This window comes from Plectropomus leopardus, chromosome 2 (genome assembly GCF_026936395.1).
Source record: "Plectropomus leopardus strain MGB_pleo_1.0 chromosome 2, ASM2693639v1, whole genome shotgun sequence".
Lineage (NCBI taxonomy): Eukaryota > Metazoa > Chordata > Actinopteri > Perciformes > Serranidae > Plectropomus > Plectropomus leopardus.
Window position 1 is genome coordinate 21,271,199 of NC_142177.1, and position 17,822 is coordinate 21,289,020.

The 17,822-nt window shown below is 40.3% G+C and overlaps 1 protein-coding gene and 1 long non-coding RNA gene across 2 annotated transcripts in view; one reads left to right on the top strand and one right to left on the bottom strand.

The window, feature by feature from the left end:
* The first annotated feature begins 292 nt into the window (after positions 1–292).
* tmem88bl (transmembrane protein 88b-like) lies at positions 293–10,779 on the top strand. Its single transcript, XM_042494788.2, has 3 exons — positions 293–607; positions 1,580–1,874; positions 7,343–10,779. The coding sequence occupies exons 2-3, from the start codon at positions 1,581–1,583 to the stop codon at positions 7,568–7,570; spliced, it is 522 nt and encodes a 173-aa protein (XP_042350722.1). The 5' UTR covers positions 293–607; position 1,580; the 3' UTR covers positions 7,571–10,779.
* Positions 1,723–17,822, bottom strand: part of LOC148190201 (uncharacterized) — a 57,008-nt gene continuing 40,908 nt past the window's right edge. Inside the window, exons 3-4 of the long non-coding RNA XR_015778858.1 lie at positions 7,229–7,580; positions 1,723–1,901 (exon numbers count right to left, since the gene is read on the bottom strand). This is a non-coding gene — a long non-coding RNA (uncharacterized LOC148190201). The remainder of the gene's footprint in view (positions 1,902–7,228; positions 7,581–17,822) is intronic.

Consider the following 17,822-nt stretch of genomic DNA (forward strand, 5'->3'; position numbering starts at 1 on the left):
GTTGTAAATTCTGTATATATATATATATATTTAATAAATTGATAAAGTGACGTGACATCAACACGTTTTCTTGTGGAGGAGGATTCTCCACAACCTGGCAACCCAAAAGTTGATATCAATGCATGTGCATAATCCTGTGCAAACATAGATTATGTGCAGCCAGAAAATGTACAGCAATGACGTAGCCGTGTGACACCCACCCCTCTGTGATCCTTCGTTTTGTTTCATATTGATTTAATGTTTGCGTAAAAGCAGCAGCTGCAGAGACGCACTCACGTGTGCTGTGTTAAAATAAAAAAAACCCCACGAATAACAGACCAAATGGGTGCTTGTATTTTGTTTTTTTTAGTTTGATAACGCAATTGTAAGACCGCGTGAACGCGCACTTAACGACAGTGCGCGCGCTCCCACAGACGCTCAGTGGCTACTCACAGAGCAGCAACAGAGCAGCAACAGAGCAGCACAGGGTTCAACTCACAGGTGCTCCTCACCGCTGCTGCCTGAAAATATACAGGAGTGCTTCTTTTTATTTTGTAGTAAAATTAAGCGCTCTGGGTGGAGGAAAACACAACCACACCGGAGGGATTAACGGGATTTGAACTTGAAGGTGAGCAACTAAATTCTCTTTCATAACGTGCTATTTATTATAACATGCATAGAGCTACTTTACCGTATCACATGTAATGCATGTGACATCAGCTAATAGGAGGAAAAACAGTGTCATCAAGTGTAAACTAAATATAAACAGAAATTGTATAATAATCTATTCATCAAGGTAAATGAGCCACAAACAAAAGCAGGGCGACATGTGTATTCAGGTCATGATTAAGATGTGTTGAAGCGCGTGTCTCGCGCGCTGTGATGCTCCTGGTTTGTGTCTGCAGCTCAGCAGCAGGTCGTTCAGGGTTAAAAGGTTCCGGACTAATTCACCTCAAAATGTATTGACACGCAGTTCTGTCTTTAATGACAAAGCGCTGATCGATGAGATCGACCCGAGAGGCGATGGGAAGACTGACAAAAGTGTGTGTGTGTGTGTGAGTGTGTGTGTCAGTGTGTGTGTGTGTGTGTGTGTGTGTGTGTGTGTGTGTAGCCCATAAAGTCAGAGCAGGTTATAGGTTCCTCATTTGCATTGTCTAATGAGTTACTGGCTGTCTGGATGGCAGAAAGGAGAGTGCAGTGATGGGACAGGGCTCAGCCTGTGCCTCACTGTTCTTTTTTTGTGGTTTTTATGATTCAGCATGCATGCAAAAAATAGATGCAGCCAAGGCAAAACGAAACACGTTTTTTGTGCGTTTTAGCATTAAAGTGATTACAAGCTAAGAAATGCACTGATTTAACATGAAAAAATGCTAAAGAACTTTATTTTCCATTCAGTTAATACAGATTATTATAATACAAGATTTAAAAAGACACAGTAATGTTTGCAAGCAGCATCCCTTTTGTTGAATCTCTTCTACATTCATTAAACATTAACAAGTCAGGGGATGCATCAGTTATTGCCTTTAACCAGCCTGCAGTCTGAATCAAGACAATTTGTCCTCAGTCTAAACAGTCCACTCTCTCTTTGCCTGTCTCTCAGGATGTGTGGTATGGACGTGGACTTGGATGATGGCGGTTCAGGCGAGGAGGAGAAAGAGGAGGAGTTCTGGATCGGGGAGGGAGTGAAGATGCTGCCCCCTCCCGTGGCCCACAGCGGGGGCAGTGCATGGGGCAGCCGGAGGGGCAGGTGTGGCTGCGTGGCGTGCGGGGCAGCTCTCATCCTCTGGGACCTGTGTATCATCTTGGCCTGTGCTCTGCTCCTGGCCGTGGTCTTCTCTGTGGTGCTGCTGCCTGCAGTGCTGCTGCTGTACGCCGGTTTCCTCTGCCACTCCAGGGTGAGATATCACGCCGTTGTTTATTTTCTTTGTAGCAAGGACAAGCCGAGAGGAATAGTTTACTGTTATTACTGAGCTGCTGGTGTGATTTGAGCTCCAAAATTCAAGTTGTAAAGTTGCCTCTGAGCTAATCTTGCCTCTGGATCAGATGCAGGATTTTGTCCACTAGTGGCAGGAGTCTCAGTGGGCCCCAGCGTTCAATATTTACACAACACAAAGTACTGATAACACTATGGGTTATCTGTGTTGTGTCAAGTGATATTTTGCAGTTTATTACATTTTTCTCAAAAAATTATCTTCCCAAAGATTTTTCATTTTGTCTGTTTTGCAAAACAGGCAAACAGACAAAAACCTGGATAAACATCCCTTTTCTTGTGCAGCGTTCTACCCTTTTCCCTATTCAACCTTCAAACCCTGAGCAAATTTCTTTTTTTTTCTTGCAATGTGCTTCACACATTGCAAGAAATTAGTAGATTTAAAATTTAAAAGGAAACTAGGGCAAAAAGATTTATTATAATTATACTTAAATATTTTATAGAATTATTATTTTTCAAGCACTTTTTGAGGTTGTTCTCTTGTTTTTACTTTTTTAGTTTGTTGTAATTTTCAGGTAATTTTCTTGTATTTGTTTTTTAAAATTGCTATATTTTTCAGTTCTTCTTAAGTTTATCATTGCTCTTTTCCCATATTTTTGAAGGGCATCAAGCCGATTTGCTTGAGGTTCAAACAGTTTAATAAGATAGTTTCAACTCACTCACTTTGCGACCAATGTGATTGTCAAGTAAAGTGGGTGCACAATCTGCTGTCATTAAAAGCACTTTACATGTTGAACTGTTTCTGTATAAATCTCTATGAGAGAGCAAATCCAAAGAATAGTGTGTGAATGACTGAACTGCTGCAGGTATCTGAAGCCAGATGCATTTTTACCAGAGGGAGGGGACTTGAGTCACATGACTTGCCACAAGTCACAGATTTGAGGACTTGAGACTTGTGACTACCAATGATGAGAGACTTGACTTTGTCTTAGTATTCATGACTTAAGATTTGATTAAGGCCTGAGACAAATGATTCGAAATACTAGGCTTTTTTTTTTTAATTAATAATTAAAACAACAACATTTTTTCTAGTGCAATGCCTGGCAAAACCTTGTGACCTACTGGGTCACGGCAGACCAGCAGAGCCCAACACACAAGGCAGCAATCATGAGGGGGCTAGTCCAAAAACAACAAAATTTGCATTTAAGAATTATGTTGTCATTGATGGTAGTGAGAAGAGAACATAAGCAAGGTCTGCAGCTCTAAAATCAGTGACATGACCACCACTACATCCGATTTCAACTGTCACTACAAAACCACAAAGAAAGGTTTGTGTCTTTTTTGCTAACTTCTAAGCCTACTGGCTAATCAAAAGTTTAAGATTTGGTAGACTTGGCTTTAAAACGATTAGGAAAAAAAGAGTTATTAAATGTAAACATCACAGGTTGTGACAAATTGTGATTAATTATTATAGAAAATCAAACTTTTCATGACCACTGTTTAACTAATGTGGAAAGTGGGGGTATAGATCATCAGAATTTTATATGACTTGTGACTTGCTTAATTCTTATCACGCTAACTTGTGAACTGCTTGAGACTTGAAGGTTAAGACTTATGACCTGCTTATGGCTTGCACATGTGTGACCTACTAACCTCTGATTTTTGCAAAAGTGAATTGTCTAGAAAAAAACTAGACATATTTCCTGCATGAATTCTTTCCAATGCCTCTACAATCTAATGACCAATAATCTCCACGTTTGATTTGGTTGTGCATGTCCATCCCATAAATAGCTAATCATCATGCTGGACATTTCCTCAAACGCCTCCTAATTGTCAAGGTATTGGTCTAAGACACGTAGCATGTGACTGCAATGTCTCTGGTTCGATTCAAGGTTGTGACCTCTGTTTTATGTCATTTCTTTCTGTCAAAACAAAGGCAAAAATGCACAATAGAAAAAAAATGTAATTTGGGAGTCCAGGTGACAGGTTGTAAAGCTCATAGCTTAAATTAGCTTAAGCCCCAGTCTGAATCTTCGAGGAAACCTTTGTTGTATGTCACATCCTGTTTCCTTCAGCTAACATACCTAATGATGGTTGTCTATAAGTTTCTATAAGGATTATTAAAGCTGCTATAGTCGGTATTTTAGAATTAGAATGAATCAAATGACTTTGCAGTGTGACAGATTTCACTAGTAGTAAAAAAAAAGTATAATTATTATCAATCTACAGTGTTTTCAGCCACAGCCAGCAGCTGTCATCACTGTATGACAGACGGACACAGTTAGTGAGCTGGTGAACGTGGCGGAGCATTTATTAGTTACACACCCAGCTGTTTTTCTCAGGAGTTAATGGAGAGCAAAGCAGAGTGAGTACGGGACATTCATCATGTGGACACAATTATGGCTACAAATAAATGATGCTCCGTAACTGCTGGATGTGTAAATAAGCAACTGTTTGCAAACAAGTTTGACATATTAATTTCAAGGGGAACGCCTCCTATTTTCATACATATTATCCCTTTGATCTAAATTAGTAAACATAACCAATACTCTCCAAAATACAAAAACTAGAGTGCTAAAACTCAAACTTGTGATGTTAAGAAGAATAAAGTCTGGAGCTGCTCCACAGACAATGAATGGTGAAAAATGTTCTGGATGGCACTGAGAGCACGCAGGAGAATTATCTGAGTATGAGACAAATGACAGACCAACATTTTCTATTTCAGAACTGAGAACATCCCAAAAGAATAAAGCTCATTTGATCATAAAAGAATAAGTCAAACAGTCTGTGGGTCCACAAAATCAGGCTCTGATTAATCGTCATTGAAGCAGCTCCAGACTTTAAAGCCCAGACACACCAAACTGACAAAAAAGAACTGGTGATGACGAAGGCACGTTATCTGAGTCTCGGCCAAAAACTCAGACTTGAACACACTGCAAAGACCACAGCCAAAAACCAACTAGCACTAGGAAATGACTCTAGATGGCGGAGGTCTGAATTCATCATTCAAATACGGCAAAGTGAAGAACGACAGCATAGATTTAACATATTAGTTGGCTAGTTAGCACATGAACAACACAACAACCCGATGTTGAAAAAAACAAACGATATCTATCCTGTGCAAACAAATAACATCAAACTGTTTCTTTAAAGGGCTCAGTGGCTAAAAGAGAATCTTCCCTAATACAACAAGTTTGTTTCACTCTCACACACTCTTGACTTTTGCCATTGGTTTTGATTTATTCACTGCCATTTCTCCTCTTGTGCGCTGATCCGAACTTCCAATCAGAGGAATTTCTCTCACTGACAGACTCTGGCATCTCTGATGCAGATTCAACATGATGAGTCGCTCAAAAAGGCTGTCAAGCGCTGATTAGTGCCAAAGGTGTGGGACACACAAAACTAGGGCGACGGACACTCATAAACGACCTGACGTTGACCAACAGCAGGCTATTAGCGTGTGTCGGGGGCAGTGGTCACTTGCTGTATTGCCACGAAAGAAAAAGTCCTAAAGCATTTTCCCCATGGACCACCATTATAAAAGAAACATCTGTAAAACTGTTGACTGGGCACCACCAACAAAAAACAGGATCAATTGTAAATCTTTCTATTCTGAATTTTTGAGCTATCCCGGTGCCAAGAAAAGTGATTTCAAAATCTGTGATGTCATCGCAATAGAGAGTCTTTGAGGCGAGCGGGGTCAAGAGGGAGAAACACTAATGTGCATAGTCAGTAGGCTGCATACCACCGAAGAAAACCTGTAAACTAAAAACCGTTTCCGGCGTATGCGCCAGGTGAGCGGCTCCACAGGAATGAATGGGTGCCATCTTTGGTCTGCTGTTGAGGTTTTGTTAAAGTCTATGGTCAGGGCTGTTATGATTGATGACATCACAAGTTTGAGACTTACTTTTCTTCTCTGAGTAGCTCATGCTAACAAATATGAATCAAACTCTCTGAGGCCATGGAAATAACATACTGACATTGTTAATACAAGTGGCATTTAAAATGTGCTAATATGTCAGTGTTGTGTTAACACCCTTCTTCTACTGCCCCCAAGGGGCTAAAAAATAGTGAGTGTAGCTTTAAAAGGAAAGTGGTCTGTGCAAACCTGACAGTACAAATCATTAACAAGTAGGAATCTGCACTCTGTCTCTTTTGACTTTACTAGAAGTTTAGACAAGTGAGTTCATGCCATTTACAGATAGTGGGAGGAATATTTCTCATTAAGACCGCCACCTGGAGTCTCAGAGGGAGACAATTACAGCCTTAAGGGAAAGTCTTTTTGGCAGCGCAGGTTATACGTCTACACCTGAAGAGGGGTTCAGGCTTATTCATCATGTTTGCACGTATTAGTTTTTTATCATCACCAACAAGCTCGTTCAAAAAGATAATGATTATTTTGAATGTTGGAGCATGTCAGTGTTCCTTGAGAAGGGCGTGACTCATTTTTTTGTGAGTCAAACGAGGGGCAGACAGATCATCAGTAAGATATGATGAGTCTAAGCATTGTGCCGAATCATGCTTCAAAGGTCTACAGCTCTGTTCTCGGCTCACCGGACAGCCCATAACATCCTCGCCTTCAGAACCGTTGGTCCTTTTGGTTTCAGAAAGCAAGGCCGTACAACAGAGCAGACAAATTAACGACATGCAAAGTGTGGGCTTGCAACAAGACTGTAATTGTGATTAGGCCAGAGCAAATGTCAGTTCACGGAGAGAGGGCCCCGCTGAGAAAGACAAGGCTGTGTCACTGTGCACACACAATGACAGGAGGAAAATGCGCTCAGTGTGTGCTCACAAGTGTGTGCTCACAAGTGTGTTTAACGCTGCTGTTGCTAGGGTGCACTTGTTGGAGGCAAAGCTCCTTTTGACAAAGAGTACTTTAGGAAATCGTTTAGGAAAAGGCTTCAGACCTAACCAAATCATTCTGAGTGTGTCTGAGTCTGACAGACAGTATATGTGCTCCTACTTTATGTGTTTGTGTGTGGTTGTAATTGTGTACTTCTGCAGCTGCCTGTTTTACATCTTTCTATAGTTTTCTGTCTCTCTGGCCCACCCCCTTTCCCTTTTGCTCGCCCTCACAAGGTGATTGACAGCTCGGAGTGTTACTGACAGCTACTGAGCTGCTTCTTATCTGAACTGTAGAGGGAGGCTGGGAGAAACTGTCACAGTCCACTACACACACTGTCCCACTTCTGCACCCTGAGCATATGCCAACACACACACACACACACACACACACACACACACACACACACACACACACACACACACACACACACACACACACACACACACACACACACGGTTAACAAATCCCACCTATTTGCTTTGTGACAGTGGAAGAGCTGCTCCTGCTGATGCCAAAATGTTCGTCATGTCCTCTGGAGCCCTCCTGCCTACTTTTATGATCCCGCTCTGTGTTTGTCCTCGTAGGTCCTTGACGCCCCCTCTGCCATCTGCCGTTACCTTGACGACAACAGCTGCTCCGCCCTCATCATTCTGGGCTTTGTGATGATGTCCCCGCTCGTGGTGGTGGCTGCCGCCGTCTTCTGCGGTCTGCTCCGAAGGTTTCGACTCCTGCTTCTCATTCAGCCGATCACACGCGCCTGGTACAGAGGGCGGCTGCTGGATTGGGCGGGCAGCGTCCACGCCTGGGTCTGATCAGGAGGCGCTAAGGATCAGATATGTAAACAGTCAGGGGGGATGTAAGATAGATTGGTGTAAAATACAGGGGGTAGACAAATTAACAGGAACACCTTACAATGTATTCAGTGTAGTGTGAGAGTTGTTGACTCAACTCAATGCTACATTTTAAGTACAGTTTGACTTCACGGAAAATGTGTCTGGACAAGAGTTAGTTAGATCTCTTTCATATTGGCAGTTTATGGGGAAAAGGGTTTTTGGCACAATTTTTTTAGGTGCAATACCAGGATTGGCCACCAGGATAAATTGGATGCAAGGCTGAGCTGCAGGGCTGTATGTAGCTCTCTTACCACACTGACATCAACCTCACCTCGTGGCGACAAAAGCCAATTGTTGTGTCGCCTCACTTTACCTGTGTTTTGTCCAAGAAGATGCCCTGAACACTACAAAGATCAAAGCCAACTGCACATGCATGAGAGGAAATAACTATCCCTAGCAGCAGGAGGAAGTCTGTATTAACTGTTCAAAAAGGGAAACTGGAAGACTGACAGGACAGATTCAAGATGCTTGTTAGTCCGTTGGGACTGTAGCAACAGAGCCCGATGTTGAAAGAATAAATGATATTTACCGTGCGCTAGCAAACAATAACACAAACAACTACAAACCGTTTCTGCTAAAGAGCTCTGTAGCTAGAAAAAAAAACATATCTAATATAACATGTTCTTTCCATTTTATGCCCTTTTGACTGTAGTCATTTGTTTGCTTTCCTCACATCAGTTTTTTTTCTTGTGCGCTGAGGTGAACTGTCAATCACAGTGATTTCACTCACCGACGGTCTCCGCTGTCTCCGGAAAAAAAACAGACAAGGGCCAACTATTGCCAACAGTACAGGAAGTAAGACAACAGATACCCACTGAAGGCCTGATATTAACCGATGGTCTACCATTGGCTTCGTGCCTTTGGGCCCTAATGCACATGTACAAACCGAAGGTTTTTATCATCCTCGTGAAAAAAAAATGAGGATGATAAAAAAAAAGTCTTATCCACACAAGCACTGTTAATAAAAAAATCTCCGTCCAAGTAAAAATACAAATACTCTGCTCCTCAAAGGGTGGACGAGTAACTGTACATTTATGCATAAACATGTAAAAAGTCCTGTTAGCATGGTTCAAGCAAACATTCCTTTGGTCACATCTGCCATTGCACAAAATGAAATGCAAACTCTGATGTTACAAGCCAAAAGCTCTGTTTTCCCTCTCTGTACTTGAAAACAGACTGTCTGAATATTACCCTGAAAGTTTTACAAAAAGTCTGTTTTCAGTGACTTAAAACACAATCTGCATGTGGACAAAGGGCACAAATGTACTAGGTCTTAAATTTGTGGGTCTTCTTGGCTGGGCGTGTAACTTTCTGAAGTCTCTGATGTCCTCACAGTGTTGGCAAGACTCCGGATAGTTAGTGCTGTGGTCAAGAAAAAGTTTTGAGCACTTAATCTCCCTGTAAAACTTAATTGAGCTGTTTTTTTACACTTTGCTTTTTGTATAGATTAAACAAAGGAGATATAACTTTGGACAGAGCCAGGCTGGCAGTGTCTTTATGCTAAACCAAGCTAATCCTGGCTTCTGGCTCTATCTTTTATCCTTCCTAAGGGCGTATTAAAAGGTGTCTTGATAATTTTGTCTACCCCCTCTACTTTAAGGGTCATTTGGGGATTCGTTGAGAAAATATGATTGTGCTTAAGTTTATTGTAGCAATTTCCGTCTCGGTCTAATTTGTCTTTGTTATAGAAACCACTTTTTTTTCAGAGATTGGTGGAGTGACGTCTTTATTCTCACATACAAAGATAAAGATATTCTGCATTCATTTGATCCGAAGAAACAAAATGCATCTCGGGACAGTCCAAAACATTTTTCTAAAATGAAGGATCAATGTAAATGTTCATATCAATATTGCAATATCACAGCGGCTTTAACAAAAGAAAGATTCAAAGGAATCATCATTTTCTTTTGAGAAGGTAGCAGTTTCAAGACAGTGAGGTCACAAAATGATTCACCATAGAAGTATTCAATTAGATTTTGTACATAAAGCCAACTAACTTTTTGTGATTTTGTATTGCCTATTTGCTAATTATGTTGTCATTGTTACATATGGGACTTTCTCTGAAATATACTGCTGTGAAGTTATTTGTGGTTGCACATTAGAAGTTTAGCAAAAAGTCAAAACACAATTGTAAACATTAGATTTGTTGTTTTGAGTAAAACTTGGTCCAGTGTGTTGGACTCAGCCTTTAATCACCCTAAAAATTAGGATGAATAATGTAACAGGTCTGATAAAAAAAAAAAAGCACACAAAGACTTTAATATTGTCTGTGAGGTGAACTAAATGGACACTGATGTTTGTTTAGTTGATGTAGCATCATTAGCAGTCATTTCTTGTGTGAGGGAGGGAAATATATCAAACATATTTCATTCAAGTGGATCTTTATTGAGATCACGTTGTGCCATAATCAAACACACACCCTTCATTATAAAACAGCAGCAGTAGACACAACGACAAAGTAATGGCTGTTAAGTGGAAGCCAGGTGTTAAAGTGAGACGTGAATCATCGGAACAGGAGCTCGTTCTGCTGCCTCTGTGCTTTCTGCTCATTTAAATGCATCAGTGACACACGTGCCACACATCCTTTTTATCTGCGTGTCCGCGCTCTGTAATTAAGTGTTCAGATTTCTCCGAAGAAGGCCTTGAATCATATTTCATGAGGAGCATTTATCACTTGTCCTGTGCTACTGTTATCATGATCAAATGTCTTTTCTATTTAAGCATATTTATTAACGCATTTAAGTCAGTCCTGTTATTGATCCTTCATTGTGTGTCTGTTTACAGTGATAACGCCCTGTTAGTTCCAGTATTTTAAGAGGAAGAAAAAAGGGTCCGCATTATTTTTGGCCGAGCTGTAAGCTGGTAAACATCACACCTGAACTATTAACTGGAAACATTTCAGTGTTTTTGTATTTTTCAGCTTTTCATGTCAGTGTTATCAACAAAAGAGCAACACATTGTCATGTTCAGACCTTACAACAATAAAAACAGGACTTTTTTTTTCAGTGTCTCTGTTGTGATGTGACCTGTTTGTAAACGTTTTTGGATTAGAGTCCACTGAGTGATGACTTAAAGGAACAGTTCACACCAAAATAATAATAAAAAATGTATTCTTCCTCTTCCCTGTAGTGTTGCCAATCAGTCTAGATTGTATTGATGTGAGTTGAGTGTTGGAGATATCGGCTATAGAGATGTCTGCCTTCTACCCAATATAATAAAACTAGATTGGCTTGTGGTACTTAAAGTGCCCAAAAAATACATTTGAAAAACTCAACAACAATGTCTCTTTCCAGAAATCATGAACCGGTTACTCAAGATGATCCACAGACCTTGGTTTGTGAGCAGTTTCATGTAGGAACTATTTTCTTTCTACCGAACTACACCCACCAACCGAATCACAGATCAGAAGGAAGCGTGCATCTACTCATGTGTGAGAAGGAACCCTATTCCTAAAATTAACTTAACTCTGGTGGATGGAGCCCAAAAATCAATGTGCAAATATACTTAATGCAGCATCAACCTTTAGGGAGCCTGTTAAGCCCTGAATGAGCCTCTTTGCCAAAATGGAGCCGGGGCAATCATTTTTTCCATACAAGCGTGTAGCCTGTTCACTGAAGTACGGAGCAGATTTGGACATAATCATTGGAAAAAACGTAATCTGATTGTCATTGGCTTGCCTGTTCACATTGTGTCTAGTTAGTCAAGTCAAATCAAGTTAGTTTTATTTATAAAGCCCATTATCACAAATCACAATTTGCCTCAGAGGGCTTTAAAGTATACGGCATCCTTCTGTCCTTAGACCCCCACATAGTCTAAGGAACAACTCCCCCCCCAAAAAAACCCTATAACAGGGAAAAAAGTTAGGAAAAGGTGTGAGAGCTAGCAGTGGATGCATGCTTCCCTCTGCGTGGTGATGGAGTTAATGGGTGCAGCTCCGTGGAGAAAAAAAAAAAATTCCTATACGAAACTACTCACGAGAGGGTATGTGGATTAGTTTAAGTAACTGGGTCATGAATTCTGGAAAGAGGCATTGCTGTTGCTTTTTTTAAAATTTGTTTGTGTGTTTGTTTTTGGTGCTTTGAGAACCACAGGCTGAGTGCCATCTGGTTCCATTATATTGAAGAGAAGGCAGACATCTCTACAGCTGATATCTCCAACACTCTAAATAACTCTTAAAACGAAAATATTAATAAACTTAGGTATGACATCAAGTTTGATGTATGCAGACTGTGCGATGGCATCACCTACTGAATCGCAGGCTACGACATAGGTCCATCGACTACAATTCGCGAGAGCAAAATGTCCCCGGCATGCATCATCCATCAATGCCACTGTAGTGGTAAAAGCAAAATGTAAATAAAATAATCGAGGACAAACTATAGTGGCAATTATCTGTATTGGAAAAAGTCTGAAGAAGAGATGGAGGAGAAAAATGTGGATGCAGTTGTGGTTAGGGAAAAAAGGCCAATTGCAACGAGAACTTGGAGTAAGTATTAGCACTGGTCACTGCGTCATGTCATGCTACATTTCTGTTGGTTGGTTAGAAGAAGAAGGTCATAACAGCAGTTACACAGTAAGATGGTCATCCCAAATTTCTCACACTGTCAGGATTTTATCCCAGGCTGTCTTTGATCGCACGACCGTGACAACAGCCATCCTCGAACCTCTCTCCCTGTGTGACATAGGACCACTGTTTTAAACCCACGACCAAAGATATCACCACGTTTCTGTCACAGTGGTTATCTTTTATCTGAGATAGCCCAAAATCACAGTGTGCATGGGGCTTAAAACATGCATGTGTAACAGAGAAAAACACAGTAAAATGGCATCAGAGCACCTTTTTGAACTACAACAATATGTGATGTCTCCGACACCCTTAGTTTTTTTCACTCATTCGTGAAGTAAGTCGATTAAAGGAGCATGTTGCCTCTGACGTGGTTGTCCAGTCTGGCGTGATGATGTACACAGTCCATTAAACCACCATTATGACATATACATGGTTGTACTCTCGTTCAGATCCCCTGCTGTGTTGGCTCTCAGCATCAGCCCACAGTGAATGACTGTGTTTACCTCGCAGGTGCCAAAACTATGTGTTTCTACTTTCCAAATTCAGCACAAGAAAAAGGTCAAATCTCAATACTTATTTGGTACAGAAAAATGTATTTGTGGTGAGTTTAGTGATTATCTGTCGTCAGGTACTGAAAGCCAGCTTTGAGTCCTTTGAATCAGAATCCTATTTCCTTAATCTTTCATCAGATGATTCAAGGTTTTAATAAAAAACATTAAATATTTAGACAGCTTTATTGGGGAAAAGTTTTTGTACCGCTGATTGTGTTCAGTTCAGTGAAACTGCAGCTACAGCAGAAATACTTTCTGGTCCGCAGCTTAACAGTAACCAGACATGCTGCAGTGCTGCTGGTCAGCAATAACTCTCTGTTGTGTCTCCTCATTGCATGACTCAGCTTTAAGCTTTAATGTCATCCTCTGCTTGTATACAGTTTACAGCAAAAATGTGGCTGAGCTTTAATGTGCTGCTCTGAAGCAGAGAGGAGAACCAAACTGGAATGTTCTTTTGTTAAAAGTGAAAATCATCTTATAATGCGGGTCAGTTATTTGTAGCACTGTTCTCTCTTGTAAAGTGGTTGATTAGAATAGATGCAGAGTACGAGGGAGGAAACTGCAGCAGGATGGAACAGACAATGAGCCCTGAGAGCCAAAAACTGGCAGAGTGATTGCTGGGTTGTTTCGATGCCCTTCAAAGCTGCATTATAATAATGCCCTTTAAACTGTTTTACAGATGATAAAATCCATTGAAAATGCTCCAAATTTACTTTTCATTAATGTCACCAGTTCAGCATTATTCACGAGTTTCCATCACCCTGAGACTCATTTAATCTAATATTTAGCATTTGAACTCTGGACTAGCTCAAAAGACAGTGACAACTGTTGTGCGTTGTGATGGTGATGACACATAAGTGCAGCTGTGCAGTGCTTTACACTCACTAGTTTCTGAACTTTGTTTTGGCCTCCAGTGCACACAAAACCAGCATTTTCCTCTCTCTTGTTGATGGTCATCATGTAGCCTGGTAAAAAGTTCACAAAAGCGCAAACATCTAGATGACAAAATAACAAAGTGCTGGACACGAGATAATGCAAGTGAAGAAAAAGCAATGTCTGCGCACCAGATTAGCTCCCCTAAACGTTTCATTTAATTGTGTGATGTTTAATTAGGTGATGTTTGGAGCTACATGCTCCTCATCAGGCAAGTTACAATGAAGACACACACCTTTAAATACCTACTAGGCCAGGTCACCTGGTACTCAGGTTCACTTTCATAAATCTATATTCAGGTGACAACATTACACAGTGTGGAAACGTGACGACAGGAAAAAAAAAGTGTAATGAAATTGCCAAAATATGTATATACATTACATTACATACATATACATTATACATACAGCCCCATGGTACAGTACGATATTCTGTAGCTCCTACAGCTTAACAGAACTTGAAAAAAAACCCCGTAATTAACACTTTAAGATTTAAGATAAAATGACCTAATGTAAGTTGGCCTGCTACAAAAAGGCCCCCAAACGATGATGTGAGACATATTATTTTGTATAATCTATAAAGCACTTTGCTTTAAAAAGTCTTATATGAAATAAGATATTATTATTAAATTGAATAAAGCTATTGTTTGTTATATTTTAGTAAAGTTAACTGATACCTTTTGGCAACTAAACAGTGAAGTGTGGGATAAATACAAACCAGTTACAAATATAAAGGTATTCATGTTTAAATACCTCACTGACTCTATAAACTGGAATCCATTAGCGGAAAGGTCCTTCACAGTGCTCTCTTCAGAGCAATGAAAATGTGTATTCACTGTTTGGATTCAAAGTGGACTCTGTAATGGATTCTTCTGTCTGCCTGAGTGCCACTTTTAAAAAGAGATGTACTGACAGGATCTGGTCGCTTTCATGTTTGAGTCCAAACACTGAAATAAACTAATCCTCATAAAGCTCAGTGAACCTGTAAAAAACGTCTGGGTCATGATTACTTTTATATACATTTTGACAACTTTCACATCAACCATACTGATTTGTCACCATGACAACTTGGATATTATCAGGCGTTTTCCATGGCAACTAAATCATATCAGAGGGAATGCTGATTATATATAACTTACAACTCTGGGAGCAGAAAAACTGTCAAGCTACCATTTTGTAAGTGTAATATGTATGAATGCGTGTGTGTGTGTGTGTGTGTTTGTGTCTTTGAGTAATTCAGATGTCATAGTGAAATGTAGGATTAAAGAAAAGTGACTTTATTTCTGTCTAGCCTGCCAAAAGACTTTATCGCCTTACACTAAAGAATGCAAAGCAAACATAACGTAACATATCAACACATAGTAAAACCGAAACACTGTGTGGCAACAGTTTTCGAATTAATATTCATTATGTTTTGCCCACATAGTGCAGTCATAAAGTATTACAGAATGACAGTGCAGTGTGTTTCATTGTTTTAGTCTGCACTTAAACACAGCTGACATGAAAAGAAACAATGACTCTCGATTTTAAGGGTGTTTGAGGGTGCTCACATTTATATTGGGTAAACAGTGAGGGACTCAGCCCTTTTTCATACATATATAGTTCTATAAATTATTTCCCTGATATCAAACAGAATTGTAAACTCATTCCACTGTGTCCTTTTACTATCATCTGTCTGACATCAGTAGCAACTCATGTACCCGCCATCGTTTGAAGCCCCCACTGATGTGTAGTTAAACCACCATACTGACTTTATTGACATTTCAAGTGCAGAGTGAAGTAAAAGAAACTCCAGTGTGCATTTAAGTCCCGCCCTCACTGGAGGGGAAAACAATTCATTGCTCTCCATTGACTTGCATTGTGGGAGGTACCTCCTTGTCTTTTACAAACAACAGAGAAATACCTAAAAGCTGCTTTGAGTTTGTCAAGGTAACACTTCCTCTCTGTTAGACACGGTGCTAATATTATCCTTTAATGTGCCTGGAATGTAATATTTTTAGGCAGCAACAGGCACTTTGTTAATATTTCAGCCCTTGGTTGCATATTTTGACGCTGACAGTTCCCCCGCGGTTTTCAAAGTATGACGTACTGCATTTGTCTCTATAGGCTGTTTCAACTTAGAGACAATGCTGCTTTTCCAGTGGGGATTATGCAAGTAAAACTAAATTAAAATATTTAAATCAAAAACATGATCTTTTCTCAGCCATAACCAAGTGTTTTCTGTACCTTAAACAAATAATGTTAACTATAGTGTAGTTGAAATGTAAAGTTTCAACATACCCACTATTAATAATGTACAAATGTAACATACGAATCGATTACAAAAAACATAAATTTCCAACATTTTTTCTGGCGATTGGGTGTATCCCCCCTGCTTCCAGTCTTTATGCTACGATGATCAACTCCCAGCCGAAGCTCCATAGTATATACACGGACATAAAAGTGATATCAGTCGTTTCCTCTAACTTTCAGTGAGTCTGCCAAAATGTTGAACTGCTGTTTCAGTTCCAGCATGATGAGCACGGAGCCAAAACAATGAAAAGCCCCTCACTGTGCTAACACATCCTGACTGCACTGTAAGTGTCCACTTTGCATCATTTCACAGATTAATGCAATCAGATGAAAAACCTTTCAGAGCATTTTATCAAAACCACTTCATTACTGACAATGTCAACAAGAAAAGTGGGTTTCTGAATTTGGTCCAAAGCAAACAGAGGAACACTGACAATTACCCACTGTCAACAAATTAATCTGCAGGATTACAAAAACCAAAACACTGATCTCGTCTCATCAGCCAAAGCACAGACAGTAAACATTAGCTTCATCTCAAACACGCAGCAGGATTACATGGAGATGATGGTGTGGGCTGCAGCAGTGAGTTTGTTTGTGACCCTCCTCCCTCTGCATCCTCTGGTCCTGTAATTTTCCTCTCAATTATCATGTGAATACTACTTCCAACTAAACGATCGTCGCCTCGATTAAAAGAATGATAACATAAAAACTCGCTGTTTTTCTGCCGCTGAAGGTCAAAATATATTGTAAGTGGCTGCAGAATGGGCACTTCATTTAATCTGTTTCTATGGCAGCAGGTGTTTGTGGTACGTGTGCTTAAATGTATGTTAATAGGTGGCATCCTTGTTGACGCTGAGTGTGTCAGTGTGATGTATGTGTTTGTGTTTGTGCCTGAACTGTGTGTGCTGTACGATAGGATTATGTGTGTTGGAACTGTACCCACTGTGTGCCTGTTGTGGACACGAGTGGCTACACAAATAACCACCGTGTTAGCACACAGATGTTCGCTGGCGCAATGAGCAAACAAATTCAAATTCCTCATTTTCTGTGAACATCCTGTGGCGGCCAACTGCTGGTGATAAAACACAGGAATACAGAGGGTTTAATTACCAACAGGCAGTGAGCCGCAGTGCCGGCAGCAGGCTGTCAAGAGTTGACAAGATTTCCAGGGCAGGGCTGGGGCGTGGAGGGGTGAAGTGCTTTTAATTGGCATAATTAACCTTTTGTCATATAGGCTTCACTTATACACATTCATCCAATTAGTCACTGAAATGTAGGAGGTATGGAAATCCTCCAGGGCTCTGGGGGAGAAGTAGGAGGGGGTGTCAAGAGCTGGAGACGGCAGCATTGAAGCCTAACTGACCGGCCAGCTGCCATCACCGACCTGATCACCAAACAGGGGCTGCTGTCAGCGCTCAATGATCCAGAAAGAGGTAAAGAGTCTGGCAGGTCAAACAGATAGTTAGGGGGATTTATATGCTTGAGGCAGTGCACAGATAATAACAATAATAATAATAATAATAATAATAATAATTGGAAGAAAACAATAAGTAAGATATTAAACAATGAATTTAATTTGAAAAACAAATTCTAGTTTTCTTGGCTTTTCATCAGAGTTTGTGCAGTATTTCAATGTGTACAGGTACAAACTTAAAGCTATAATTCAGTATTTTGGTAAGGCACTTATGAGCTTTCTTACTGAGAGTAAGGCCAAGACACACCAAACTGACATCAAAGTTCTGGTGGCGATGCAGGCAGATTGTTGCGTAGTCTCATGTCACCTGTGTCTCTGCCAATAATGCAAAGACTACAGCCAATGACAAACTAGC